This window comes from Quercus lobata, chromosome 3 (genome assembly GCF_001633185.2).
Source record: "Quercus lobata isolate SW786 chromosome 3, ValleyOak3.0 Primary Assembly, whole genome shotgun sequence".
Classification (NCBI taxonomy): domain Eukaryota; kingdom Viridiplantae; phylum Streptophyta; class Magnoliopsida; order Fagales; family Fagaceae; genus Quercus; species Quercus lobata.
In genome coordinates, this window is record NC_044906.1 from 5,907,623 (window position 1) to 5,935,483 (window position 27,861).

Here is a 27,861-nt window from a genome sequence, read left to right on the forward strand (position 1 = left end):
CAGCTTCCATGATTCCTCAACGTCCTGCAAGAATTTAAAATCAGTTTAGTAACAATGTAGAAAAATCCTACACCGAGATTTGTGGGTTTTCAGAATGAAATTAAGAAATACTCCAAGCCTTTACCAAATGAACATGTCCACCAAGGTGAATGGGGGACCGAGGTAAATGTTTTAAGCAGGTTACCAAGCCAGAAATTATATAATAAGAAGATACCGTGCTCTCAAAGAAAATCAGAGAATAGATATATCGCACAACCAAAACAAACATTTCAAAGTAAAGCCAAAGCCAACTAGACCACCACAAAACACGTATTTGAGTCCAAGTTTGTATCATCCCTTGACACACATTCATAATTACATCCCTGGTTGTTAGTTAAGGGTTTTTTTCGATTAAAAAAAATACATCTCTAATGTGTCTTATGTTTAGGCTGCTGTCCCTTGCTCAACAATAATTGATCACCCCATATATTCTTTTCATTCATATCACCCTCATTCTTAAATTGTTTAAGAGAAAATTTTAACCGTCCTCTAAAACGTAAATTTGACCTAAAGAACAAACAAAGAACATTAAATTGTTTATAATAGAGAAAAAGAAAAAGAAAAAAAAAGAACATTAACTTGTTTTAAGATGAAAATAAATTTCAGCAATAATATCACAGAGAAAAAGGTGCTAGCTTAGCTTTTTGGTAAAAAAATTTCGGGATTGAATTTTACCATCACCAAGTTAATTGGTATGGATGAGAGGGATGTCTAAATAAAAAAAGGCTTCACAAGACTACAGCCTATTACTGCCTCCAAACCAGGAAAAGTTACAAAGTAGATGCACCACCACCTAAATGGGGAAACAATGAAAAAAACTAGATGCAAATGTTAGCATACTCCATAATAAGAAAAATATATCCAAAAACCACAAACAGTACCACCATCTCTTGCCAAGAAACAATCACAATTATCACAGATCTCATTGCATTCTTTTGATATGAACCAAGGATTGATTTGTCCATCAACATGTTTTCAAAAAGAGGTCTATAAACAAGTCTTTTTTTTTTTTTTTTTTTTTTTTAAGGAACTGTCATTTTCAGTTCTTAACCCCACAAAGCAAGCAAGCAATAGTCATTTTCAATTCTTTTTGAGTCTTTTTAGAAGTAACAAGAAATTTTGCAAAATAACAAAGGGCAATCATAAATAGAAGACGTGTGTTCCAAAAGAAACTAAGAGAGTAGAAATATACAAAATTCTTTGTAAAAGAAACAACACAAATACAAAATATGTCATTAACTATATAAGATGAAATAATTTTCAGTATTAAAAATCATTGAGAATAGTTTCCAACTTAGCTTCTTGACAGATTTTTTTTTTTTTTTGGGAGTTGTGTTTGGATTATGGATTGAGTTTCACCTTCACAAGATTAGTGTGGGGTTAGAGGAAGGACTATAAGGAAAGGTGAAACATCACACAGCCTGTTGCTGCCACCAAATCAGGAAAAGTTACATCGCACAGAAACAACCACCAAAACAGGTGAAACATGAAACATAATGCAGCAGGGAAACGACCACCTAAATTGGCCAAGTGTTGAATGTGTCTTATGTGCAGGCTAGTGCCCCTTACTCAACAATAGTTGATCACCCATATACTCTTTATGTTTATAACACCAATATCTTCATTCTTAAGGGAAATATTTATCCCTCCTCTAAGACATAACTTTGAACTAAATAACAAACTAAGAACATTAACTTGTTTTAGTAATAAAATAAAAAACTAAACATTAACTTGGTATGAGATGAAAATAAATTTCAGCAAAACATATCACAAAGAAAAAGGTGCTAGCTTAGCTTTTTGGTAAATTCTTTTGGTATTGAATTCCACCATCACCAGGTTAGTGTGGATGAGAGGGATGTCTAAATAAAAAAGGCTTCGCATGACTACAGCCTATTGCTGCCTCCGAACCAGGAAAAGTTTCAAAGTAGAGGCACAAGTACCTAAATGGGGGAATGGTGAAATGAGCTAGATGCAAAGCAACAATCATATATCCAAAAACCAATCTCTTGCAAAGCAACAATCATATATTATCACATATCTCATTGCTACAGTCAGAAATCACTCTTATGAACCAAGGATTGATTTGTCGATCAACATGTTTTCAACTACCGAAAAATAAAAGGCTAGAAAGATGCTAACAACCTATCAACTTCCAGAATTATAGAAACCTTAGTAACCAAATGTTTTCAAGTCAAATACAATACACACACACAAAGAGCATTGGCAAGCATCTTTATCCCAATGCAAGCATGAAGCATGGCAGAGACAATTAAGCACTCCATCATTTTTGTAAGCACACTGAAACCAAATTGCAAATCATCCAGAAATGCTAAGAATGGTGTAAACAAAATGGAGTTTAACATTATAAAAACTACAACACAATTTCACAAAATAAAATCAAGCCAATAATAAGAAAATAAACTCCAACAAAAAGTTTTGTTGAATCTTTTCTTTAGCTGAGATAATGTCTATTACTTATCCATAGCTCATTACCAACCATGATTGTTTGAGATCTTATAGCAGAAGTAGATTTATTTTTTAATAAGTAATCGGACATTTATTGATTTATGCTAAAAGAAAAAGGAGATAAAATAACACAAATTAGTGGAGTATCATATGGAAAAAATCTACGCCGATACTTGAAGGTTTTCTAGGTACATATTAAGAAACACTCCAAACCTTTACCACAAAAACAAGTGTACCAAGGGGGATCAGGGACCAGGGTAAATGATCTAAGCAGGTTCCAAAGCCAGCAATTATTTAATAATAAGAAATCTAGCAAAATAGCAAAGGGCGATCATAAAGAGAAGACATGTGTTCCAGAAGAAACTAAGAGAGTAGAAATATACAAAATTCTTACTCTCTCCAACTCTCTTGACCATCTATTTCCTCACTGTCCGGTTGCTATGGATTTATGGTCTATGTTTTTGGGTTTATTTGGAGTAAGCTGGGTTATGCCACAGTCTGTTGTGGGACTTCTAGCTTGCTGACAAGGCAGATTTGGTTGTCATAGAAATGGTCATATATGGTTAATTGTTCCCCATTGTTTAATGTGGTGTCTTTGGAGGGAAATGAATAGTAGGTGTTTTGAAGATAATGAGAGATCCATACCAGACCTCAAGCTTTTTTTCTTTAGGACTTTATTTGATTGGTTGGCTACTTTGTGAAACCAATCATTCTCTTCCTTTCTTGATTCTTGTAATTTTTGTTGACCCCTAGTACACTCCCTACATACTAGGGTGTCCCTTTTTTATATCAATAAAATTTATTACTTATCAAAAATATATATATATATATATATACAAAATTCTTAGTAAAAGCAACAACAAAAATAAAATAAATGTCATCAACTGTATAAGATGAAATTATTTTCAACATTATAAATCATTGAGAGATCGCTTCTGTCTTAAGTGTATGTAGTGTGGGACCCATCTCTATTTGTTTTTCTCTTATTTTTTTTGACTTTTGTTTTATTTTATTTTTTTGAGAGTTGTGTCTAACGATTACTACAAGATTTAGAGAATTCACTTCAACCTACAGGTTGGATATGATGAGGGTGAGAGGAATGACTATAGGGAAATGCTTCTAAAGTCTACAGCCTGTTGCTGCATCCAAATCAGCAAAAGTTACATAGCAGAGAAACAACCACCCAAACAGGCAAAACAAGAAGTCTTATGCAATAGGAAAACAACAACCTAAATTTTGGGGGGTTGTAACTTTTGATTTTTGACACCAACCTCACTGCTACATTAATAAATCACTCTTATGAATCAAGGATTGATTTGTCCACCAACACGTGTACAATTACATAAAATTAAAAGGCTAAAAAGATGCTAACTATCAAGGAACTTCTAGGATTTTCCATTCCAAATAAGTGAATATATTCATTAGTAAGCTACAACAGGGGCAAAACCAATTACCAAACATGAGTGCTTAAACACATTTATAGAAACAGTAGTAGCCAACTCTTGTAAGTTTGAGACGATATTCTGACAAAGAAAAAATATCCCATTAAAACTACCATACTTACAAAGACATTGAACTACATCCCATTAAAGCCAATGTGAAACCCCAATTCTTGCATAAGGGTCTATACTAGTTGGTTTTTACTTCTACTTTAAACAATTGTGTAAAAAAATATAGTAACTCATTCACAAAATATTAAAAGAGGGAAAAAGATGAACAATGGAATAAAATGGAGTCAACAAAAAAATACATCTAAGCATAACCACTTTATTGGGATAAAAATATTCAAACGATGCTAAGGAAAAAGTGATAACAAAATAAGTTCAAAAAGAGGTTTGTAAACAAGTTATTTTCAATTCTTAATCACCCAAAGCAAGAAATAATTATTGATGAGTTACTTTGCCCATGAATATGGTGCTCCAGGAATCCTTTCAGTAAGAAGAATAGCATATGAGGCAATTAAAATGTACAAGCAATATCTTTAGCATACTATGATCACAATTGACAGATTAAGAAAAATGTATTAATAATACATTTTTAATAATCCAAGGAGATCATGAAGAACATTTAATGCAATTGTGAAAACATGAAGTTAAAAGAGGTCACCGGAACATTATCAAGAAAGAAAAAGTTGAGTAGATCTATCTATTATATAATATAAATTATAAGTGGCAAGAAACATGAAATTCACAGTCCCATTTATTTTCAACCACTTAGTAAATAAACGTGCTAAAAGTTGATAATCAACACAAACAACTTGGTTTTTTCATAGTTGAGTATACATGCTATTGACAGCAAGCACGACCTTGATAGGCTATCTATCATAAATATAAATCAACTCAATTAAGGTAATCAATGAGCAATATATTCATCTCTAACTCATAATGAATGCCAAGTATATATGAAGAACAAAACGGAAAACTATAAAAATAAGCATGAAAATAAAATGCACCTTGCCTCTTGTTGTTCCTCTTACTTTCCCTTAGTAAGTAACTGCAAGGTCGGGTTTGTCTAGCAAAACTAGACTCTCAACATAAGGATCAACAAAACTAAACTTAGATCCAGTAATCCCAAGGTATTTAACCTCTTGGGTCTCAAGGTTTCGCGAGACAAGCCTTTTTTCATATGTTTCCAATATAACCTCGCCACTCTTCCTAAAAGCTATTGCCCAAGGTTTTGCCCAAGCTTCCGATATGTCCTATGGAGGCGCTTGAGCATCCAAACTTATAATTTTGGTCCATGATGACGCATCTGCATAGTTTTTCAACACCCATATATCGAGAATGTGAAGAAGATACCCAGGTTCAAGCAGCGCAATGGAATTCCCATATGCCAAAATAGATACCCAGTTCCAATAGAACATATTGGAATCGGAATGCTTAGGCAGCGGTATCTCACGGAAGACCTCATCCTCCAAATCAAACACCAAAACAAAGTAGAGAAATCTGATTTCTTGAGTTCTCTTGTAACAGACCAAATGCAAAGCCCCATTGACAAAAGCCTGTAGGCGTTGGCAGACCAACATTGCATCACGAACAGCACATTTGGGACATTGAGCAGTAACCACTCTCCATTTCCCAGTGGCAAGTGAGTAGACCTCAACCTTGGGTAGAAATTCACCCTCTTCGAAGTCGCCATCCTCAGGTGCGACAAACCTGACCACCTTATAGTCATTGGTTTTGGAATCAAACCCAAACCCAACAGCCGTGGTGTAGGGACCGGTAGTCATGAAGGAGAAATTGGGGTGAGGAAGTCGCACGTATTTTTTAACACAAGGGTTCCAGAGAATGAAATTATAAGCATAAGTGTATAATAAATCATCAGCTAGGCAAATCAAGCCATTACAAGTACCAACCACGCGGAATACTTCAGTACCACTTTGGCCATGGAAAGGGAAGTCGTCAAAGGTGGTGTATTGATGGAAATTAGTATTGTCGTCCCAATGTAAAGCGTAGACTTCTTTTTCGTCTCCGATTCGTTTCAATTGTTTGACTGCTTTGGCGAGAGGCTCAGGGCGGAGTCTGAAGAGGAGGAGGTTGTTGGAGGAGTGGAGAAGATGAGTGGAAATGAAAGAGGGGTTTCGGATGAGGGATTTCCATGTTTTGGAGACAGAGGTGCAAGTGATGATGGATTTGATGGGTAGGCGTAGGAAAACGTGGGTTAGGATTTCATGAGGAAGAGAGTCCCACATTGCTTCTTCGGTGATGGATTTCGAAACTTCAGCTAAGTTGTCTGTCATTGCTGCTACCTTCAAAAGAGAGAGATTAGGGGTTTAAAGAAGTAGTAACTGTAAAAGGAAAGAGAGAGTGAGAGTGAGTAGACCACCAGGCGGGTTGGATCGGAGCTAAATCCCTAGCTAACTCATCAGAGGAGCTGTGAAAGTGATGAGACTCAGAGAGAGGGAGAAACCTAGAAAAGAATCAACGCATGGCATAGTAAACTTGTGTACTAAAACGATGTCTTATCCATATTAATATGTATGGATGCCCTTTTTTTTTTAAGAATCAATACGGATGCAATTTTGTTGTTGCGGACTTATGGGCTTGTCACTTGTGGCATTGCGATTTGTGCCGTGATCTATTGAGTCTAAATTTTCTGTTTTACTTTTTATGATTCATTCTATACTTTATCAATAAAAATTTGTTACATATTTATCTAATTAATTAATTACTACTATTAATTAATAATGGTAGTATTAATAAGTCAATAATTGTAGTATTTAATTAGTTAGGTGAACATGCAGCAAGTTTTTATTGATGGAGCATAGAGTGAAGCAAAAACAGTGGGACAAGAAGATTTAGATTCTGATATTTCTGTAATTTTATTTTGTTTCTCATCCGATCATTCCTCACTAGTCACTAGACTCACTCCCACACCGTTCCTGATCACCAATAATCAAGGAGTAATTCATTGTATTCCTTTTTGTTTAAGGTTTAATATGGTAAAGCATTATAATTTTCTAACTTAACTTGCTTTCAATTATTTTCTTGATCCAGTGAAAAGATTAGATTTAACACTATAAAATTTAAGTACAGTTGCCAAAGGACCTTATAACTAAATTGACATCTCCAATACACAAAATGCTTGAGGTCTAGAGGTGTTATTTTCTTGTACAAGATGCATGTACGAAAAGCAATAGAAGATTAAAAAGACTATCAACATACAAAACAAAATTTAGCTAAAACTTGCACTCAATATATTTATATTAGATATGAATTATGACAAATCCCCTGTCTTAATATATTTATATTGGATATGAATTTTGTCAAATCCATCATTAAATTATATTTTCTTAGTATATCTTCATTGCTTGCAAAATTCAAGAAAATCAAATATTAATAGCTAAGTCATCAATCAAATGTTTAAATTTTAAGTTTTTGTATGCATAAAAATTATGTTCTTGGATCAAATAGTAAATAATATTTGATTAACATGAAAATTGACATGTATATTAGAACATCAAAAAAATTCAATTCAACTATTAGATTTTCAAAATATGTAATCATGTTAATCTTTTAGTGGGAGTTCGTTGTCTTTGGCATCATATTGGTTGTCTTTAGGGATCGGAAGTAAATCCCTAGCTAGCTCATCAAAGAAGCTGTGAAAGTAAGACTAAGAGAGAAAAAAAAAATCAAGATATAAGCAAATAGAAAGAAATTATTATTTTTTTTTTAAATCAACGCATATTAAACTTGAGTTCAAAAATGATGTCGTATCTATATTAATATGTACGGATGCAATTTTGTTGTTGTGGCATTGTGATTTATTTACTCTTGGCACTTCCAATGCACAAAGTGCTTGGAGTCTAGAGGGACTATTTTCTTGTCCAAGATGAATGTACAAAAAGCAATGGTAGATTAAAGTAATTGTTATTTACTGACGGCATTCAAGTAATTGTCTGTGGAGGGTTTTTTTTTTTTAGATTTATCATGATAGCTGCTCAAAGGATAAAATGTTAAACCACCTACATTTCCAAACACTAATGAGTAGCTGGTTCTTATTATTCTTAGTGAATTACAAGTTTCCTGTGATTTTTTTAGTATGACAATTAGCATAATAGTGACTTTGTTCTCATCAGAAATCCGCTTCAAAAAGTCTTAAAGCCATATGCACATTGCTAAGCATTATCATGTTTGTGGTAGTTGTCTATTGTGATGGCTACATTAAATGTACTACATTTGACGATGATTGTTGTAAGTAAGGTTTTCAGATCTGGACCGTTCATTGAACCGTAAAAGGGAGAGGTTCAAGGTTTTTGAGGTCGAACCGTGATGACATCATAATTAATTTAATAATTAATTAAAGCCTAAATATAGATATTAAATTTGTAAAACTAGCAAAATTGACAATATATCTATATGTGTGAGGGAAATTTAATGATTTTTAAGCATATATTTAATAATTAAATAAGAAAGTTAATAAAATAAAATAATAACCATGAAAACATTAAAATTTATGATTAATTTTTGAAGTAAAGTTGAATATCTTTGAAGGATTTTAGTTAAATTTTTTTTATTCCTTGTAAGAGATGCATAATTTAATTAAGTAGAATAAAATTGTGTTAAGTTGTTTAAAAAAAAAATTGCTAAGGGGTTGGACCGCACGGTTCTCACTGGTTCGTACGGTCCAACCCCGGTTTTAGGAGCTCACGGAATTAACAAAAAATCTGGTTCTTTAGGCTTAAAAAATCAGTTTTCATCCGGGTTTTCACGGTCTGACCTCCTGGTCCGGTCCGGTTCTGAAAACCATAGTTATAAGGTGCCCGCTATCGTTTGATATAGAACTCAATGGGCTTTTGTTCTAAATTTTCTATATATATATATATATATATATATATATAGAGTGATGATAGGGAAAGTTGGATTTGAATATTGAATAATAAATAAAAAAAAAGCACCCACGCATACAAATTTAGATTTCAATTGGAAGCTGGTGACAGTTTATAATTTACCTCATTCGTTCATTTTGGTACCTAAGTTTTAAATAAACAATTATATTATTGAACTAGAGAAACCAAAATTTACCATTAGTCATTGCATGTTGATGCCTGTCAAGTCCTGCATTTAAAGCTTTTAGTATACCTCCTCTTTCTTCTTCTATTTTCAGCATCAAGGATATATACCTTGACTGCTTTGAAGGGGGGCCGAAGGGCCTCAACAGACAGTCTACACCCAGAAAAGGCCCAAGGCTTAGGCAGATACCATTTTTATGAGTAAAAAAAAAATAAAGCCAGAGACACTTGGAGATTGTACTTTAGGTTCTCAAATTAAGTTCAAGCATATAGTTATATGATCAATGCAAAATAAATAATGTCATTTTTTTTATTTAAAATTAAGTTCAAGCATATAGTTATATGATCAATGCAAAATAAATAATGTCATTTTTTTTATTTAAAAGGAGAATAAATTCAACCATGTAAGTCATTGGTCAATCAACTATGTGGTTGATTTAATTGAGAAACCTAAAGTGTAGCACCTAGGAAATAGTAGATTTAGGATCGACAGTCACAGTACTAGGGATTTGAATTATTTGGTCTGGTTCACACCTTGGAAGAGAAGAAGAGCTGTAACCATTCTCTTTGAGTGGTTTTATTACAGAAAATATATCCAAGTACTTAATTGAAACAGGCAATCAACCATAAGTAGGACTTGAAATCAAGAAAAAAGTTACAAAATTACCTTTATTTGGTTTGGCTACAATCGTTGTTGCTTACAACTTTTTCACACACAGTATTATTGTGGTAGTATGAAGGGGGCACTGCGGGGGCTTTGGTCTTGTTTAGAAATATCGAGTTCTTACTGAGCATTAAAGAAAAAGCTAGGTCACGTAAACTTTTTAAAAATGTTACATCTTTTAGAAGCAAAGAGATACCATTGATGTTAGTTTGTGAGGGCGAAGAAAACTTTTTTGAATGAAATTCTCAGTCATAGCAATTGGTTTTCCCAACTCCTCCGGAATAGCTTAGAAGACTGTCCATAAATTTTTGGAGAGCACAAGTCAAAGCAATGAGAGTACAAAAAGAGAATCATGGAACAATGCACACACCCTACTGAACTAAATAAGAAAATCCTAGTGTCTTTATGAACATTAAAACATTTCAAATTTTTTAAACCGATCACAGGTGATTGCTTCACGACAGCCTTGCCATGGATGTTAGTATTAAGAACCTGATTGTGTGTGCAAATGAAATAGTGAAGTGACAGATTCGAGCTAGTTGAGTACAAGTCAAGATTTGCCCAAACCACTTCCCTAACTAACAACCAGCTAGCATCTAACAGTATGCTATCACTAATAACCTCTAATTTGGCTAGTTATGAAGATGGACCAATAACTAACTGATGACATGCACTCTTGATATGCATCAGCCAAACAGTTTACATGCAATTACCTATCCTAGTACTCAAATCTCAGGATCTGCTAACACTGCTAAATAGCAAATAAGATAGAATACAACAATACATAGAACCGCAGAGGCAGCAGACTGCACTACAGGCAGTTGACCAACACACAGATGAAGCAAGCATAACAGGCAACAGGCCAATTAACACAACAGCAGCAAGCAAATATAGTAGCACAGGCAACTCACTACATTGGACCCCGCAGCAGCAAAACAAACAATATCAGACACAAACACAGACTATAGTAGGCGTCAGATGGTTTACAACTAACAAGGCAGTACGCATTATTTACTTGATTGTGTATTGACTGCACAACATACAAAACTAGACAAACTCAGTGGCAATATGCATCACTCCTTCCTATCATCATAAATGTACACATCCTAAGATTAAAAGACAGATTTATAGAATTTTTCCATAGATACCTTTACACCCATTGGATAGATGTAAAGCAAGGAGAAATTTAACACACACACATAATGCGCATGGCATACAATATAGTGCTAAATCATTTTTGTAAATGCACAGAAACCAAACTTCAAATCATCCAGAAATACTAACATAAGAGTGGTGTAGCCCAAGTTAGTTTAACAAAATAAACTCCTTTAAAGTTCTAACTACAATCTATTTTGACATAATAAACTAATGCCAACGCTAAATAACCACACACCATCAAAAGACTTTGTTGACTCTTTTCTTTCTCTGAGTTGAAGTCTGTTATGTACAGCTCATCAACATCCATGATTGCACAAAGTCCTGCAAGAATTTAAAAACTGTGAGTGCATTCGTTTTTGTGATTTAACACCATAAGAAGATAAAAATATACTAATCAATTTTGTAACATTATGGAAAAAAACCTACACCAAGATTTGTGGTTTTTCGAAATGTAAAAATAAAGAAATACTCCAACCCTTTACCAAATGAACATGAGGACCAAAGTGAATGGGGGACATAGGTAAATGTTCTAAGCAGATTCCCAGGCCATATATAGTAAGAAGATATTTTGCTACTTAAACATAGGACAATTGTAAAGAGAAGACACTGTGCTACCAAAGAAAATTAGAGAATAGAAATATTGCACTACCAAAAGAAAAATTTCAAAGTAAAGCCAAAGCCGAGTAGACAACCACAAAACACATGTTTGAATTGAGGTTTGTTATCATCCTTCAACACCCTCTCATGAATAAATTCTTGGTTGTTAGTTAAGGGTTTTTTTTTTTTTTTTTAATAATTAAAATACATCCCTAAGTGTTCAATGTGTCTTATATGCAGGCTTTTATCCCTTGCTCAACAAAAATTGATCACCCTTGTACTCTTTTTATCCATACCACCAATATCCTCATTCTTCGATTGTTTAAGAGAAATATTTAACCTTCCTCTTAAACATAACCTTGGCCTAAAGAACAAAGTCAGAACATTAACTTGTCTATAAAAAGAAAAAAGAAAAAACAGAACATTAACATGTTTTAAGATGAAAGTAAATTTCAGCAATACATATCACAAAGAAAAAGGTGATAGCTTAGCCTTTTGGTAAATTTCTTCGGGATTGAATTTCAACATCACCAGGTTGGTGTGGATGAGAGGGATGTCTAAATAAAAAAAGGTTGTTTCACATCACTACATCCTATTGCTGCTTCCAAACCAGAAAAAGTTACAAAGTAGGGGCACAACCACCTAAATGGAGGAACAGTGAAAGAAACTAGATGCAAAAGTTAGCATGCTCACCATCACCAAGTTGGGGTGGATGAGAGGGATGTCTAAATAAAAAAGGTTTCACATGACTACAGCTTAGCATGCTCCATAAATATCCAAAAACCACAAATTGAACCACCATCTCTTGCCAAGCATCAATCACAAATTATCAAAGATCTCATTGATTTTTTTTGATATGTATCAGATCAGAGATCTCATTACTACAGTAAAAGACCACTCTTATGAACCAAGGATTGATTTGTCCATCAACATGTTTTCAAAATGAGGTTTAAAAACAAGTCCTTTTCAATTCTTAACCACCCAAAGCAAACAATAATCATTGCTGAGCTGCTTTGTTCATGAAAATTGTTATATGGGTATCTTTTTCAGAAAGAAGATAGGCATATGAGGCGATAGAAGATTTAAAATGTACAAGCAATATCTTGTCTTTTTTTTTTTTGATAATTCAATAGTTACAACAAGGGAGGAGAGATTTGAACATACCAGGAGGTGCCAACCAGTTGAGTCACAAGACTCTCGGCATGACAATATCTTTAGCATAATTAGATCACAATTGACATATTAAGAAATTCTTTTAATAATCCAAGGAGATCATGAAGAACATTTAGTGCCAGTTTGAAAACATGAAATTAAAAGAGGTCACCATAACATTATCGAGAAAGAAAAAGTTGAGTAAATCTATCTATATAATGTAAATTAGTAGTGGCAGGAAGCATGAAATTCAGTGTCCATTTATTTTCAACCACTTGATAAATAAACATGCTAAAAGTTGCCACTTTGTTTTTTGATAGTTGAGTATACACGCTATTGACAGCAAGCAAAACCTTGATAAGCTATCTATCCTAAACATAAATCCACTCAATTAAGGTAATCAATCAACAATAAGAATTTATAGTATTTAAAATCATATCTAACTTATAATGAATGCCAAGTATATATGAAGAACAAAACGGAAAACCATGAAAATAAAATGCACCTTGCCTCTTGTTGGTCCTCTTTCTTTCCCTTAGTAAGTAACTGCAAGGTCGGGTTTGTCTAGCAAAACTAGACTCTCAATGTAAGGATCAACAAAACTATACTTAGATCCAGTAATCCCAAGATCTTTAACCTCTTGGGTCTCAAGGTTCCGCGAGACGAGCCGTTTTTTATATGTTTCCAATATAGCCTCACCGCTCTTTCTAAAAGCTTTTAGGCTAGGTATTTTCACTCTGTAAAAACCTGAAGGTGGCCTTGGTATGTCCTGTGGGGGCGCTTGAGCATCCAAACTTATAATTTTGGTCCATGATGACGCATCCGCATAGTTTTTCAACACCCATATATCGAGAGTGTCAACAGAATACCCAGGTTCGATCACGGCAATGGAATTCCCATATGCCAAAATAGATACCCACTTCCAATAGAACATATCGGAATGCTTAGGCAGTGGTATCTCACGGAAGACCTCATCCTCCAAATCAAACGCCAAAACAAAGTGAAGAAATCTGATTTCTGGAGTTGTCTTGTAACAAACCAAATGCAAAGCCCCATTGACAAAAGCCTGTAGGCGTAGGTAGACCAACATTGTATCACGAACAGCACATTTGGGACATTGAGCAGTAACCACTCTCCATTTCCCAGTGGCAAGTGAGTAGACCTCAACCTTGGGAGTAGATTTACCCTCATCGAAGTCATCATCCTCAGGAGTGACAAACCTCACGACCTTATAGTCATTGGTTTTGGAATCAAACCCAAACCCAACAGCCGCGGTGTAGGGACCGGTAGTCCTGAAGGAGAAATTGGGGGTAGGAAGTTGCACATATTTTTTAACACAAGGGTTCCAGAGAATGAAATTATAAGCATAAGTGTTTAAATCATCAGCTAGGCAAATCAAGCCATTACAAGTACCAACCACGCGGAATACTCCAGTAGCACTTTGGCCATGGAAAGGGAAGTCGTCAAAGGTGGTGTATTGATGGAAATTGGTGTTGTCGTCCCAATGTAAAGCATAGACTTCTTTTTCGTCTCCGATTCGGTTCCGTTTTTTGACTGCTTTGGCGAGAGGCTTAGGGCAGAGCCTGAAGAGAAGAAGGTTGTTGGAGAAGTGGTGGAGATGGTTGGAAATGAAGGTGGGGTTTTGGATGAGGGATTTCCATGTTTTGCAAACGGAGGTGAACTTGATGATGGATTTGACAGGTAGGCGTATGAGAATATGGGGTAGGAGTTCAGGAGGAAGAGAAGCCCACATTGCTTCTTCGATTAAGGATTTCGAAACTTCAGGTGAGTTGTCTGACATTGCTGCTACCTTCAAAAGTGAGAGATTAGGGGTTTAAAGAAGTAGTAACTGTAAAAGGAAAGAGAGAGTAGACCAGCAGGCAGGTTGGATTGGAGCTAAATCCCTAGCTAACTCATCAGAGGAACTGTGAAAGTGAGACTCAGAGAGAGGGAGAAACCTAGAAAAGAATCAACGCATAGTAAACTTGTGTACTAAAACGATGTCGTATCCATATTTATATGTATGGATGCTTTTTTTTTTTTTAAAGAATCAATACGGTTGCAATTTTGTTGTTGCGGACTTGTGGGCTTGTCACTTGTGGGCTAAGGACCTTATAATTAAATTGATATCTCCAATACACAAAATGCTTGAGGTCTAACGGTGTTATTTTCTTGTCCAAGATGCATGTACGAAAAGCAATGGAAGATTAAAAAGACTATCAACATACAAAACAAAATTTAGCTAAAACTTGCACTCACTATATTTATATTAAATATTAATTGTGACAAATCTCTTGTCTTAATATATTTTTATTGGATATAAATTTTATCAAATCCATAATTAGATTATATTTTTTTATTATATCTTCATTACTTTCAAAATTCAAGAAAATCAAATATTAATAGCTAAATCATCAATCAAATGTTTAAATTTTAAGTTTTTGTATGCATAAAAATTATGTTCTTGGATCAAATAATAAATAATATTTGATTAACATGAAAATTGACATGTATATTAGAACATCAAAAAAAATTCAATTCAACCATTAATGGGAGTTCGTTGTCTTTGGCATCATATTGGTTGTCTTTAGGGATCGGAAGTAAATCCCTAGCTAGCTCATCAAAGAAGCTGAGAGAGAGAGAGAGAGAGAGAGAGAGAGAGAGATAAGCAAATAGAAAGAAATTATAATTTTTAATTTTTATTTTAAAATCATCGCATATTAAACTTCAGTCCAAAAATGATGTCGTATCTATATTAATATGTACGGATGCAATTTTGTTGTTGTGGCATTGTGATTTATTTACTATTAGTACTTCCAATGCACAAAGTGTTTGGAGTCTAGAGGGACTATTTTCTTGTCCAAGATGAATGCACAAAAAGCAATGGTAGATTAAAGTAATTGTTATTTACTGATGGCATTCAAGTAATTGTTTGTGGGGTTTTTTTTTTTTTTTAGATTTATCATGATAGGTGCTCAAAGGATAAAATGTTAAATCACCTACATTTCCAAACGCTAATGAGTAGCTGGTTCTTATTATTCTTAGTGAATTACAAGTTTCTTGTGACTTTTTTAGTATGACAATTAGCATAATAGTGACTTTGTTCTCATAAGAAATCCGCTTCAAAAAATCTTAGTCATACGCACATTGCTAAGCATTATCATGTTTGTGGTAGTTGTCTATTGTGATGGCTACATTAAATGTACGACATTTGACGATGGTTGTTGTAAGGTGCCTGCTATCGTTTGATATAGAACTCAATGGGCTTTTGTTCTAAATTTTGTGTGTGTATATATATATATAGTGATGATAGGAAAAGTTGGATTTGAATATTGAATAATAATAATAATAAAAAGTACCCACGCATACAAATTTAGATTTCAATTGGAAGCTGGTGACAGTTTATAATTTACCTCTATCGTTCATCTTGCATCTTGGTACCTAAGTTTTAAATAAACAATTATATTATTGAACTAGAGAAACCAAAATTTACCATTAGTCATTGCATGTTGATGTCTGTCAAGTCCTGCATTTAAAGCTTTTAGTATACCTCCTCTTTCTTCTTCTATTTTCAGCATCAAGGATATATACCTTGACTGCTTTGAAGGGGGGCCAAGGGCCACAATAGACAATCTACACCCAGAAAAGGCCCAAGGCTTAGACAGATGCCATTTTTATGAGTAAAAAAAAAAAATAAAGCCAGAGACACTTGGAGATTGTACTTTAGGTTTTCAAATTAAGTTCAAGCATATAGTTATATGATCAATGCAAAATAAATAATGTCATTTTTTATTTATTTAAAAGGAGAATAAATTCAACCATGTAAGTCATTGGTCAATCAACTATGTGGTTGATTTAATTGAGAAACCTAAAGTGTAGCACCTAGGAAATAGTAAATTTAGGATTGACAGTCACAGTACTAGGGATTTGAATTATTTGGTCTGGTTCACACCATGGAAGAGAAGAAGAAGAGCTGTAACCATCCTCTTTGAGTGGTTTTATTACAGAAAATACATCCAAGTACTTAATTGAAACAGGCAATCAACCATAAGTAGGACTTGAAATCAAGAAAAAAGTTACAAAATTACCTTTATTTGGTTTGGCTACAATCGTTGTTGCTTACAACTTTTTCTCACACAGTATTATTGTGGTAGTATGAAGGGGGCACTGCGGGGGCTTTGGTCTTGTTTAGAAATATCAAGTTCTTACTGAGCATTAAAGAAAAAGCCAGGTCACGTGAACTTTTTAAAATGTTACATCTTTTAGAAGCAAAGAGATACCATTGACGTTAGTTTGTGAGGGCGAAGAAACTTTTTTGAATGAAATTCTCAGTCATAGCAATTGGTTTTCCCAACTCCTCCGGAATAGCTTAGAAGACTGTCCATAAATTTTTGGAGAGCACAAGTCAAAAGCAAGGAGAGTACAAAAAGAGAATCATGGAACAATGCACACACCCTGCTGAACTAAATAAGAAAATCCTAGTGTCTTTATGAACATTAAAACATTTCAAATTTTTTAAACTGATCACAGTTGATTGGTTCACGACAGCCTTGCCATGGATATTAGTATTAAGAACTTGATTGTGTGTGCAAATGAAATAGTGAAGTGACAGATTCGAGCTTTTTTTTTTTTTGCTAGTTGAGTACAAGTCAAGATTTGCCCAAACCACTTCCCTAACTAACAACCAGCTAGCATCTGCTATCACTAGTAACATCTAATTTGGCTAGTTATGAAGATGGACCAATAACTAACTGATGACATGCACTCTTGATATGCATCAGCCAAACAGATTACATGCAATTACCTATCCTAGTACTCAAATCTCAGGATCTGCTAACACTGCTAAATAGCAAATAAGATAGAATACAACAATACATAGAACCGCAGAGGCAGCAGACTGCACTACAGGCAGTTGACCAACACACAGATGAAGCAAGCATAACAGGCAACAGGCCAATTAACACAACAGCAGCAAGCAAGTATAGTAGCACAGGCAACTCACTACATTGGACCCCGCAGTAGCAAAACAAACAATATCAGACACAAACACAGCCTGTAGTAGGCATCAGATGGTTTACAACTAACAAGGCAGTACGCATTATTTACTTGATTGTGTATTGACTGCACAACATACAAAACTAGACAAACTCAGTGGCAATATGCATCACTCCTTCCTATCATCATAAATGTACACATCCTAAGATTAAAAGACAGATTTATAGAATTTTTCCATAGATACCTTTACACCCATTGGATAGATGTAAAGCAAGGAGAAATTTAACACACACACATAATGCGCATGGCATACAATATAGTGCTTAATCATTTTTGTAAATGCACAGAAACCAAACTTCAAATCATCCAGAAATACTAACATAAGAGTGGTGTAGCCCAAGTTAGTTTAAAAAAATAAACTCCTTTAAAGTTCTAACTACAATCTATTTTGACATAATAAACTAATGCCAACGCTAAATAACCACACACCATCAAAAGACTTTGTTGACTCTTTTCTTTCTCTGAGTTGAAGTCTGTTATGTACATCTCATCAACATCCATGATTGCACAAAGTCCTGCAAGAATTTAAAAACTGTGAGTGCATTCGTTTTTGTGATTTAATACCATAAGAAGATAAAAATATACTAATCAATTTTGTAACATTATGGAAAAAAACCTACACCAAGATTTGTGGTTTTTCGAAATGTAAAAATAAAGAAATACTCCAACCCTTTACCAAATGAACATGAGGACCAAAGTGAATGGGGGACATAGGTAAATGTTCTAAGCAGATTCCCAGGCCATATATAGTAAGAAGATATTTTGCTACTTAAACATAGGACAATTGTAAAGAGAAGACACTGTGCTACCAAAGAAAATTAGAGAATAGAAATATTGCACTACCAAAAGAAAAATTTCAAAGTAAAGCCAAAGCCGAGTAGACAACCACAAAACACATGTTTGAATTGAGGTTTGTTATCATCCTTCAACACCCTCTCATGAATAAATTCTTGGTTGTTAGTTAAGGGTTTTTTTTTTTTTTTTTAATAATTAAAATACATCCCTAAGTGTTCAATGTGTCTTATATGCAGGCTTTTATCCCTTGCTCAACAAAAATTGATCACCCTTGTACTCTTTTTATCCATACCACCAATATCCTCATTCTTCGATTGTTTAAGAGAAATATTTAACCTTCCTCTTAAACATAACCTTGGCCTAAAGAACAAAGTCAGAACATTAACTTGTCTATAAAAAGAAAAAAGAAAAAACAGAACATTAACATGTTTTAAGATGAAAGTAAATTTCAGCAATACATATCACAAAGAAAAAGGTGATAGCTTAGCCTTTTGGTAAATTTCTTCGGGATTGAATTTCAACATCACCAGGTTGGTGTGGATGAGAGGGATGTCTAAATAAAAAAAGGTTGTTTCGCATCACTACATCCTATTGCTGCTTCCAAACCAGAAAAAGTTACAAAGTAGGGGCACAACCACCTAAATGGAGGAACAGTGAAAGAAACTAGATGCAAAAGTTAGCATGCTCACCATCACCAAGTTGGGGTGGATGAGAGGGATGTCTAAATAAAAAAGGTTTTACATGACTACAGCTTAGCATGCTCCATAAATATCCAAAAACCACAAATTGAACCACCATCTCTTGCCAAGCATCAATCACAAATTATCAAAGATCTCATTGATTTTTTTTTGATATGTATCAGATCAGAGATCTCATTACTACAGTAAAAGACCACTCTTATGAACCAAGGATTGATTTGTCCATCAACATGTTTTCAAAATGAGGTTTAAAAACAAGTCCTTTTCAATTCTTAACCACCCAAAGCAAACAATAATCATTGCTGAGCTGCTTTGTTCATGAAAATTGTTATATGGGTATCTTTTTCAGAAAGAAGATAGGCATATGAGGCGATAGAAGATTTAAAATGTACAAGCAATATCTTGTCTTTCTTTTTTTTGATAATTCAATAGTTACAACAAGGGAGGAGAGATTTGAACATACCAGGAGGTGCCAACCAGTTGAGTCACAAGACTCTAGGCATGACAATATCTTTAGCATAATAAGATCACAATTGACATATTAAGAAATTCTTTTAATAATCCAAGGAGATCATGAAGAACATTTAGTGCCAATTTGAAAACATGAAATTAAAAGAGGTCGCCATAACATTATCGAGAAAGAAAAAGTTGAGTAAATCTATCTATATAATGTAAATTATTAGTGGCAGGAAGCATGAAATTCAGTGTCCATTTATTTTCAACCACTTGATAAATAAACATGCTAAAAGTTGCCACTTTGTTTTTTGATAGTTGAGTATACACGCTATTGACAGCAAGCAAAACCTTGATAAGCTATCTATCCTAAACATAAATCCACTCAATTAAGGTAATCGATCAACAATAAGAATTTATAGTATTTAAAATCATATCTAACTTATAATGAATGCCAAGTATATATGAAGAACAAAACGGAAAACCATGAAAATAAAATGCACCTTGCCTCTTGTTGGTCCTCTTTCTTTCCCTTAGTAAGTAACTGCAAGGTCGGGTTTGTCTAGCAAAACTAGATTCTCAATGTAAGGATCAACAAAACTATACTTAGATCCAGTAATCCCAAGATCTTTAACCTCTTGGGTCTCAAGGTTCCGCGAGACAAGCCATTTTTTATATGTTTCCAATATAGCCTCACCACTCTTTCTAAAAGCTTTTAGGCTAGGTATTTTCACTCTGTAAAAACCTGAAGGTGGCCTTGGTATGTCCTGTGGGGGCACTTGAGCATCCAAACTTATAATTTTGGTCCATGATGACGCATCTGCATAGTTTTTCAACACCCATATATCGAGAGTGTCAACAGAATACCCAGGTTCGATCACGGCAATGGAATTCCCATATGCCAAAATAGATACCCACTTCCAATAGAACATATCGGAATGCTTAGGCAGTGGTATCTCGCGGAAGACCTCATCCTCCAAATCAAACACCAAAACAAAGTGGAGAAATCTGATTTCTGGAGTTGTCTTGTAACAAACCAAATGCAAAGCCCCATTGACAAAAGCCTGTAGGCGTAGGTAGACCAACATTGTATCACGAACAGCACATTTGGGACATTGAGCAGTAACCACTCTCCATTTCCCAGTGGCAAGTGAGTAGACCTCAACCTTGGGTGTAGATTCACCCTCTTCGAAGTCGCCATCCTCAGGAGTAACAAACCTCACGACCTTATAGTCATTGGTTTTGGAATCAAACCCAAACCCAACAGCCGCGGTGAAGGGACCGGTAGTCATGAAGGAGAAATTGGGGGTAGGAAGTTGCACATATTTTTTAACACAAGGGTTCCAGAGAATGAAATTATAAGCATAAGTGTTTAAATCATCAGCTAGGCAAATCAAGCCATTACAAGTACCAACCACGCGGAATACACCAGTAGCACTTTGGCCATGGAAAGGGAAGTCGTCAAAGGTGGTGTATTGATGGAAATTGGTGTTGTCGTCCCAATGTAAAGCGTAGACTTCTTTTTCGTCTCCGATTCGTTCCCGTTGTTTGACTGCTTTGGCGAGAGGCTTAGGGCAGAGTCTGAAGAGGAGGAGGTCGTTGTTGGAGGAGTGGTGAAGATGAGTGGAAATGAAAGAGGGGTTTCGGATGAGGGATTTCCATGTTTTGGAGACAGAGGTGCAAGTGATGATGGATTTGATGGGTAGGCGTAGGAAAACGTGGGTTAGGATTTCATGAGGAAGAGAGTCCCACATTGCTTCTTCGGTGATGGATTTCGAAACTTCAGGTAAGTTGTCAGACATTGCTACTACCTTCAAAGAGAAAGAAAGAAAAGGGGTTTATGGTTTAAAGAAAAAGTAATGAGAAAGTGACACTAAGGCACTGCAAGGAGAAAATAGAATGAAATAAAAAGCTTATTTGTTTAGGAGTTTTAACGTTGGAAATAGAAAATTTATCCTCTTATTTGCGAGTTTAGATAGAAGGAAATAGAATTGCTATAAAAAAAAAACACTCGTTCCCTCATTTTCTTTTAAAATCTCAAATTTTTGTTCTCTCAAATTGGGAAAAATAGAAGGAAATGAATTTAGATTTAATGAAAATTTTATCGAAACTCCTAAATTACTCCTTAAATTTTAGCCATTTTTATTCTCAATCAGCCATACCAATATTTTTGCTCTCTCTTTGCTGCTCCTTTCTCATGCTGCTACTAATCTCAATCAGTCGTACCCAATTGTGAGTTTTTCAATTGTTTTGATTTCATTGATTTGATTACTATTAAAAAAAATTTCAATTTTTTCAATTATTTTGCTTTCATTGATTTTTTCTCAACCAGCCATACTTAACTATAAGTATTCTGCTAGTGTACATGCTCTTAATTCCTATCATTGATGCATAAGTAGCGTCGAGTCAACATAGTGCAATTTGTTTCCTTTAAGTGATACATATAGTGTTTTTGTTTTTTTTTCCTCTCATTCCCTTGTTTTCGGTATGCTGGAACAGGGTTCATACTTTTGTATAATACATGTGCTTTAATTTAATTTTGGTATGCTGGAATGGGCTTATATCAATAAAAGCTTTTATATCTCTTACCTAGATTGATGGAAATTGGTGTTGTCATCCTAATGTAAAGCATAGACTTTTTTTTCGTCTTCGATTCGTTTCAGTTGTTTGACTGCTATGGCGAGAGGCTTAGGGCAGAGCCTGAAGAGAAGGAGGTTGTTGGAGAAGTGGTGGAGATGGTTGGAAATGAAGGTGGGGTTTTGGATGAGGGATTTCCATGTTTTGCAAACGGAGGTGAACTTGATGATGGATTTGATAGGTAGGCGTATGAGAATATGGGGTAGGAGTTTAGGAGGAAGAGAAGCCCACATTGCTTCTTCAATTAAGGATTTTGAAACTTCAGGTGAGTTGTCTGACATTGCTACTTCCTTCAAACAGAGAGAGACTCACAATAGGAGAGGAGAGCGAGTCGACTAGGTGGGTTGGATTTGATGTTATACCCAAGGGCAGTGCAGCTAGCGAAAGCGAGAGACTGTGAGAAAGAAAACCAATAAAGAGTCAAGTGATAGATAGTTGTTTAAAAAAAAAAATCATCGCATATTAAGTTTTGAGTTCTAAGTCTATCTAATATCCAGAGAATATAGAATATAGATTTTTTTTTTTTTTTGAGAAGATAGAGAATATATAAATTGGTTATCAAAAAAATAGAATATAGAAATTAAATATGTGCTATTGAATCGTTGCCTTATTATGGGTTCCAGTTAGTTTAACCGGTAGTCTTTGATGGTAGAATAAGAGATTTAGGGGCTATTTGGTTTTTAAAAAACCATTACTTGTCACTCATCACTCAATTTTCGTCACTCATCACTCATCACTTAAAATACCCCAATTTTCTAAACCCCACACATTTGGTACATATTTTCAGCTTCTTATCACTCAAATTTTTCTACTTTTTGTGGGACTCATGCCTGACCCACTGCCTGAGCACCATACTCGCGTATACATCCCTTTTTCTTTTTTTTTTTTTTTTTTTTTTTTTTTTTTTTTTTTTTTTTTTTTACATCACTCTCCCCCAATCCCCAGATACCGGTTCTCTCTTCCTCTCCAAAGTACAAACAGCGCCGATCTCCACCTCATTGAGTACAAACAACGCCAATCTCCAACAAAGGAAATCCACCCAGCTCCGATCTCCACCTCCGACAGGTAGCAGCAGCACCGATCTGTGGGTATATTGGTTTGGTGCTTGTAATTTTTGGGTATATGTGTTTCCTTTGAATGGGTTTGGTGCTTGTAATTTCCTCTTTGATTCATTGATTTTCCAATCTGGTGAAAAGAAAAAAGAAAAAAAATGCAACCAAACCCAAAAACCCAATGTGAAAAAAAAAAAAAAAAGAACCCATGCCTAGAAACCTAGTGAAAAGGAATGGAAAAAAGAGAAAAAGGAAAAAAAATGCAACCAAACCCGGAAACCAACGTGAAAAGGAGGAAAAAAGAAGAAGAAGAAGAAGAAGAAGAAGAGAATAGAGAAAGGTGATCCAAACACATCGTGAAAGACAAAAAAGAAAAAGAAAAAGAGAGAGCAAAAGGTCTGACCGTGGGTCCCTCATTGTGTGTGTATTTACAAAAATGACATCATAACTCTGTTTCCATAACTTGAAAACTCCTAAAATGTGTTTTCAGTTTTCATAATTCATCACTCAAAAATTAGAGAATTGAGTGGTGGAAACAAAACTTGAAAACAAATCCAAACAAGCTTCTCTCTGTGAGTCCCATCATTTTTGAGTGATGAGTGATGGAAACACCAAAAACCAAACAGTCCATTAAGGTTCAATCCCCGCTTATACCAAAAATTGATTGGTGTTCTTGGTTTGATATAGAATGCTATTTATAAATAAATAAAAAGAAAAAAGAAAAAGAAAATATGGAATGGAAAAAAGAGCGAATATGCAATGGTAAAGCATTATGATTTTCTAGCTTAACTTGATTTCATTTATTGAGGAACTTGACTTTAGAGAATGGCAACTTCTTATTAAGATTGGCAATAAAAAGAGACAAGATTCAGGAAGACTAGAAGGAATGGATATGCTTTTGAAGCCATTAACAAGGAAGGAAACAAGATTTTCAAGGGATAACACCAATTTCCATGTGTGTCTTGATTAAATTCAAAGTTTAATTGAACATTTTACTTGAAATTGTTTTTCTATTTTGGTGAAGTCAGAGTTTTCTATTGTTTTCCAAAATCTTTGAAAGAGGTTATTTTAATGTCTAGGATGCCTGCACGCAAGCAATGGTGACGGTACTCATATCATGGCAGCCACAAAAATGCCTATTCACCACACATGGGTTCATCTAGATTTTTGTAATACTTAACCCTATAACTCTATGGTTTGTATTCTATGTTGTTCTTATTGTTAATGGAAGTATGTTGTTCTTAAAGTAAATGGAAGTATTGAAAATTTTGATTTCTTTTGTTTTTTTTTTTTTTTAATAATTGTTTTTTTGATCTGGTGGGAAAATTAAATTATAAAAAATATTTAACAATATAAAATCCAAGTACAGCTCTTTGTGTGTCTTGATTAAATTCAAAGTTTAATCAAATATTTTACTTGAAATTGTTTTTCTATTTTGGTGAAGTCAGAGTTTTCTATTGTTTTCCAAAATCTTTAAAAGAGGTTATTTTAATGTCTAGGATGTCTACACGCAAGCAATAGCAGATTCAAGGGCTATCAACATAATCACTGCACATCCTTGGTGCGATGATCACTCCACAAGTATAAGTGCTTATGAAGTGTGGGGGGACAAGGGTCGGAGTTCAAGTCTCTAAGATGGCGCTTCACACACATGTACACTTACATTAGGTTAGAGTAGAATTTCTATCTTGTATTAAAAAAAAAAAAAAGGCTATCAACATACATAAGTCAATGGGGAAAAGTAAAAATTATCAAACCTAATCAATCACTTCACTTTGTTAGATAGAAATTTCAACTGAAAGCTTTCCAACCTTTCATCCAAGCATGATGGGAACACTATTAATTACTCCAAGCATGAACGTTAACTTAATCATTCATTTCATTTTGTTTTTTTCCCCCTTTAATTTTTATTGTGTAACTTTGATTCCTAACTACAAAATTGGCCAAATTAGAAAGCTCAGAATATGTTTGATGAAATTTCTTATAGAAATACATTTCTTCGAATTCAATTGTAGCTTCACATTTTCCTCTTATTACAGATTGCATTTGTAACTTTCTGATTATAATAATAAGAAGAAAAAATTGTGGGGCATTTGATTTTTGTGCAGTGGCTATATGTGCAACTGAGGAACATTTTCTGTGAAATTTGATATCCTGGGTGTGCTTATATTAAAGATAGTAGTGAGTGGCATAAGAAATAGAGGGTTCTCTCACCCAAATCACCATCATAACCTTCTGGGACATGTAAGTGGAAAATACACCCTCTCCTTATGGGTGACTTGGTAGCATTTGGATTGTAAATTGTAATTATTCTAGGCATGGTTGTTGTGGAAGGACCAAGCCTTCGGAACTGTTGGATACATGTTTGGAGGATTCACGTTCAAGATTTCAAGTACTAAGATCTATTCAAGTTCGTTACTATGTGTCCAAAAGTTTCTTGAAGGTAGATCAACGAGCCAACGATATAATGTGTGATATCTATGTTGTTGAACGAAGGTGTAGTTCTGCCTCAACCTAAATAGCCTGGTTTCTTCATAGAGAGAATCTCCAACAATGCAGATGCAACTTTAAGGGACAAAGTATCACAGAAAATTTTGGTGACTACAACTATGCCAGAAGATAGATAGACCAAGTTGTAAGTGAAATCTTCAATTTTGGTTTAATAGGTGTGTGTGGGTCAAGATGAGTTAAAGGAGAATGCAATAAACTGCAATCTAATGGATAACTTAGTCGTATTCGAGGCGACTACCCTCCTAGAAATTATAGGGAAAGAGAGAGATATTTGGGATTAAAGTTCTGCTTGCCTCTTATTTCACTTTATGCTCTTAAATACAAGATGAATTGGAATTCAAATACAAGAGATAACCCAAATCCTATCTAACAGAGCCTATCGCAAGATAGCTCCTTATCCTAATTCATAATTCAAATAACAATCCTAATTCAAATAACAATCAATAATAATTCAAACGATAACATCTAAACTTGAGGCAATATCCTTATCTTCTTATAATTCTTATCTCTAGCCACTTTCTGCAACTATTTCACTACTTGACTGCACGTGATTCCCGTTTGGCTCCACGTGATCTTGAGACATAACAGAGAATGGGCCTAGGTTGGAATCAGGAAGGGTTGAACGAATGTATACATTCCTATGGAAGAATTGGGCTCAAGTAGTTTGAGGAAAATTTGAATCTAAGGAAGGAGATGAGTTAGGAATCATGTGAAGAGGATTGGGAATTGTCAAGTCATGCCGAAGATGACTACTGATGAAAGTAACAATAACTAGTCTGAGAAAAGGTTGGAAGAAGCTTCCTAACAAAGCCATTGTCTCCTCAACATCAAATGCACTATACCAACCAAGCATGTCGCATTAATAACTAAATGACCCCTCTGAACAATGTCCTAATAGCCTATTACCTATTCAACATAGCCTCAAAAGGAGGGGAGAAGGAAGATGGGACAAGTATCTTGCCTGAAGAATTATCCACTCTATAGGTTGATGGTTGAGATGGAGGCACTAAAACTATAAATAGGAAAAGATCTTCCTTATTCATGGATCGGTTTATTTATTTATTATTTTTTTTAGAGAGAGAAAGATAGAAAGAAAATCTAGACCTTTGTAATATCCAAAAGAGACATATCTTGCATTCCTTTCCTAACAAAAACACTCCTCGAACATTTTGAGGAAATCATAATAAACCATGAAATATTTGTTCTTTATAAGTTTGGTCCAAGTTTTTATTTTTTCATTCTCTTGATTAGGGCCCTATTCTTATTTAACTGTTACTCCAAATTCCCATCTCTTACAAAATTGTCTCGGATAAAGGCCCAACCCAAACTAGGGTCCTCGGTTTTTTGCCCTAAACAAGGTGCATTTAGGATTTGCTTCCCTGGCCTCTTTTTGTGTTCTAGAAGTAATTTTCTTGCTTTTGGAGGTCAAAGTTGCTAGTTGATTGAGTATGTAAACTAATTAGCTTTTTTTCAGGAAAAAAAAAAAAAAAAAAAAAACTAATGAGCTTTTCTGTATGATTTTTATTAGCATATATGAATCCACCATCACATATAAACAATATAGGCTTCTCGGACATATTAGTTGTGAATTTAACATGTAAGGTATAAACACATGGATTTTATTGTATTCATGTTTGGCGATGATGAAGTTGTGCTTCTTTGGTTATCCCTTGACATATGTAGTTATGGTGGTGTCTTCCCAGCAACCTTGGGCCCATTAGGCCTAAACCCCTCAATTAATTTGTATTATGCCCTGGGTTTGGCCCACAATGGGAGGTCCTAGAAGAAGTTTGGCTAGTAGTTGATGGTTTAAGAAAGGGGTGCAGTGATTTTTTGCTGGAAATGTGATTGTCCGAGATGAATATCTCCCCCTTTTGGTGTCCGAGTTGGATTACCTTACCCAAGTATTGTGCTCTAATCTCTCACTTTTCTCTAGTGTTTCTCTCCCCAAAGTTCTGTTCCAACCCCTTTTTCTTTGCCCCTCCCTTTGTTTTTATGCCCTTGCCTTAATGGACCTATCATGATGAGAGAATATCTTACAAATATGTGGGTCTCTCTACTCATGGAGTTTGG

The 27,861-nt window shown here is 34.7% G+C and overlaps 2 protein-coding genes across 10 annotated transcripts; both read right to left on the minus strand.

The window, feature by feature from the left end:
* Positions 1-2: 2 nt before the first annotated feature.
* On the minus strand, positions 3-6,468 carry LOC115982987 (F-box protein At3g07870-like). Its single transcript, XM_031105756.1, has 2 exons — positions 4,958-6,468; positions 3-24 (listed from the first exon to the last, which is right to left on the minus strand). Exon 1 carries the CDS (start codon positions 6,242-6,244, stop codon positions 5,204-5,206), a length of 1,041 nt encoding a protein of 346 aa, XP_030961616.1. The 5' UTR covers positions 6,245-6,468; the 3' UTR covers positions 3-24; positions 4,958-5,203.
* Positions 6,469-8,914: 2,446 nt separating this feature from the next.
* Positions 8,915-21,454, minus strand: LOC115981622 (F-box protein At3g07870-like). Of its 9 annotated transcripts, none has more exons than XR_004089406.1 (6): positions 20,092-21,454; positions 18,072-18,157; positions 16,081-16,220; positions 11,074-11,159; positions 9,684-9,799; positions 8,915-9,170 (listed from the first exon to the last, which is right to left on the minus strand). XR_004089406.1 is itself a non-coding variant. In XM_031103902.1 (2 exons), the coding sequence occupies exon 1, from the start codon at positions 14,386-14,388 to the stop codon at positions 13,123-13,125; it is 1,266 nt and encodes a 421-aa protein (XP_030959762.1). In that variant the 5' UTR covers positions 14,389-14,586; the 3' UTR covers positions 10,902-11,159; positions 13,098-13,122. The 9 variants fall into 9 exon arrangements, 3 of the variants coding, with proteins under 3 accessions (XP_030959762.1, XP_030959761.1, XP_030959760.1); XR_004089404.1 differs by having other exon boundaries at positions 9,684-9,803; XR_004089405.1 differs by lacking the exon at positions 9,684-9,799 and having other exon boundaries at positions 8,916-9,170.
* Positions 21,455-27,861: the final 6,407 nt, after the last annotated feature.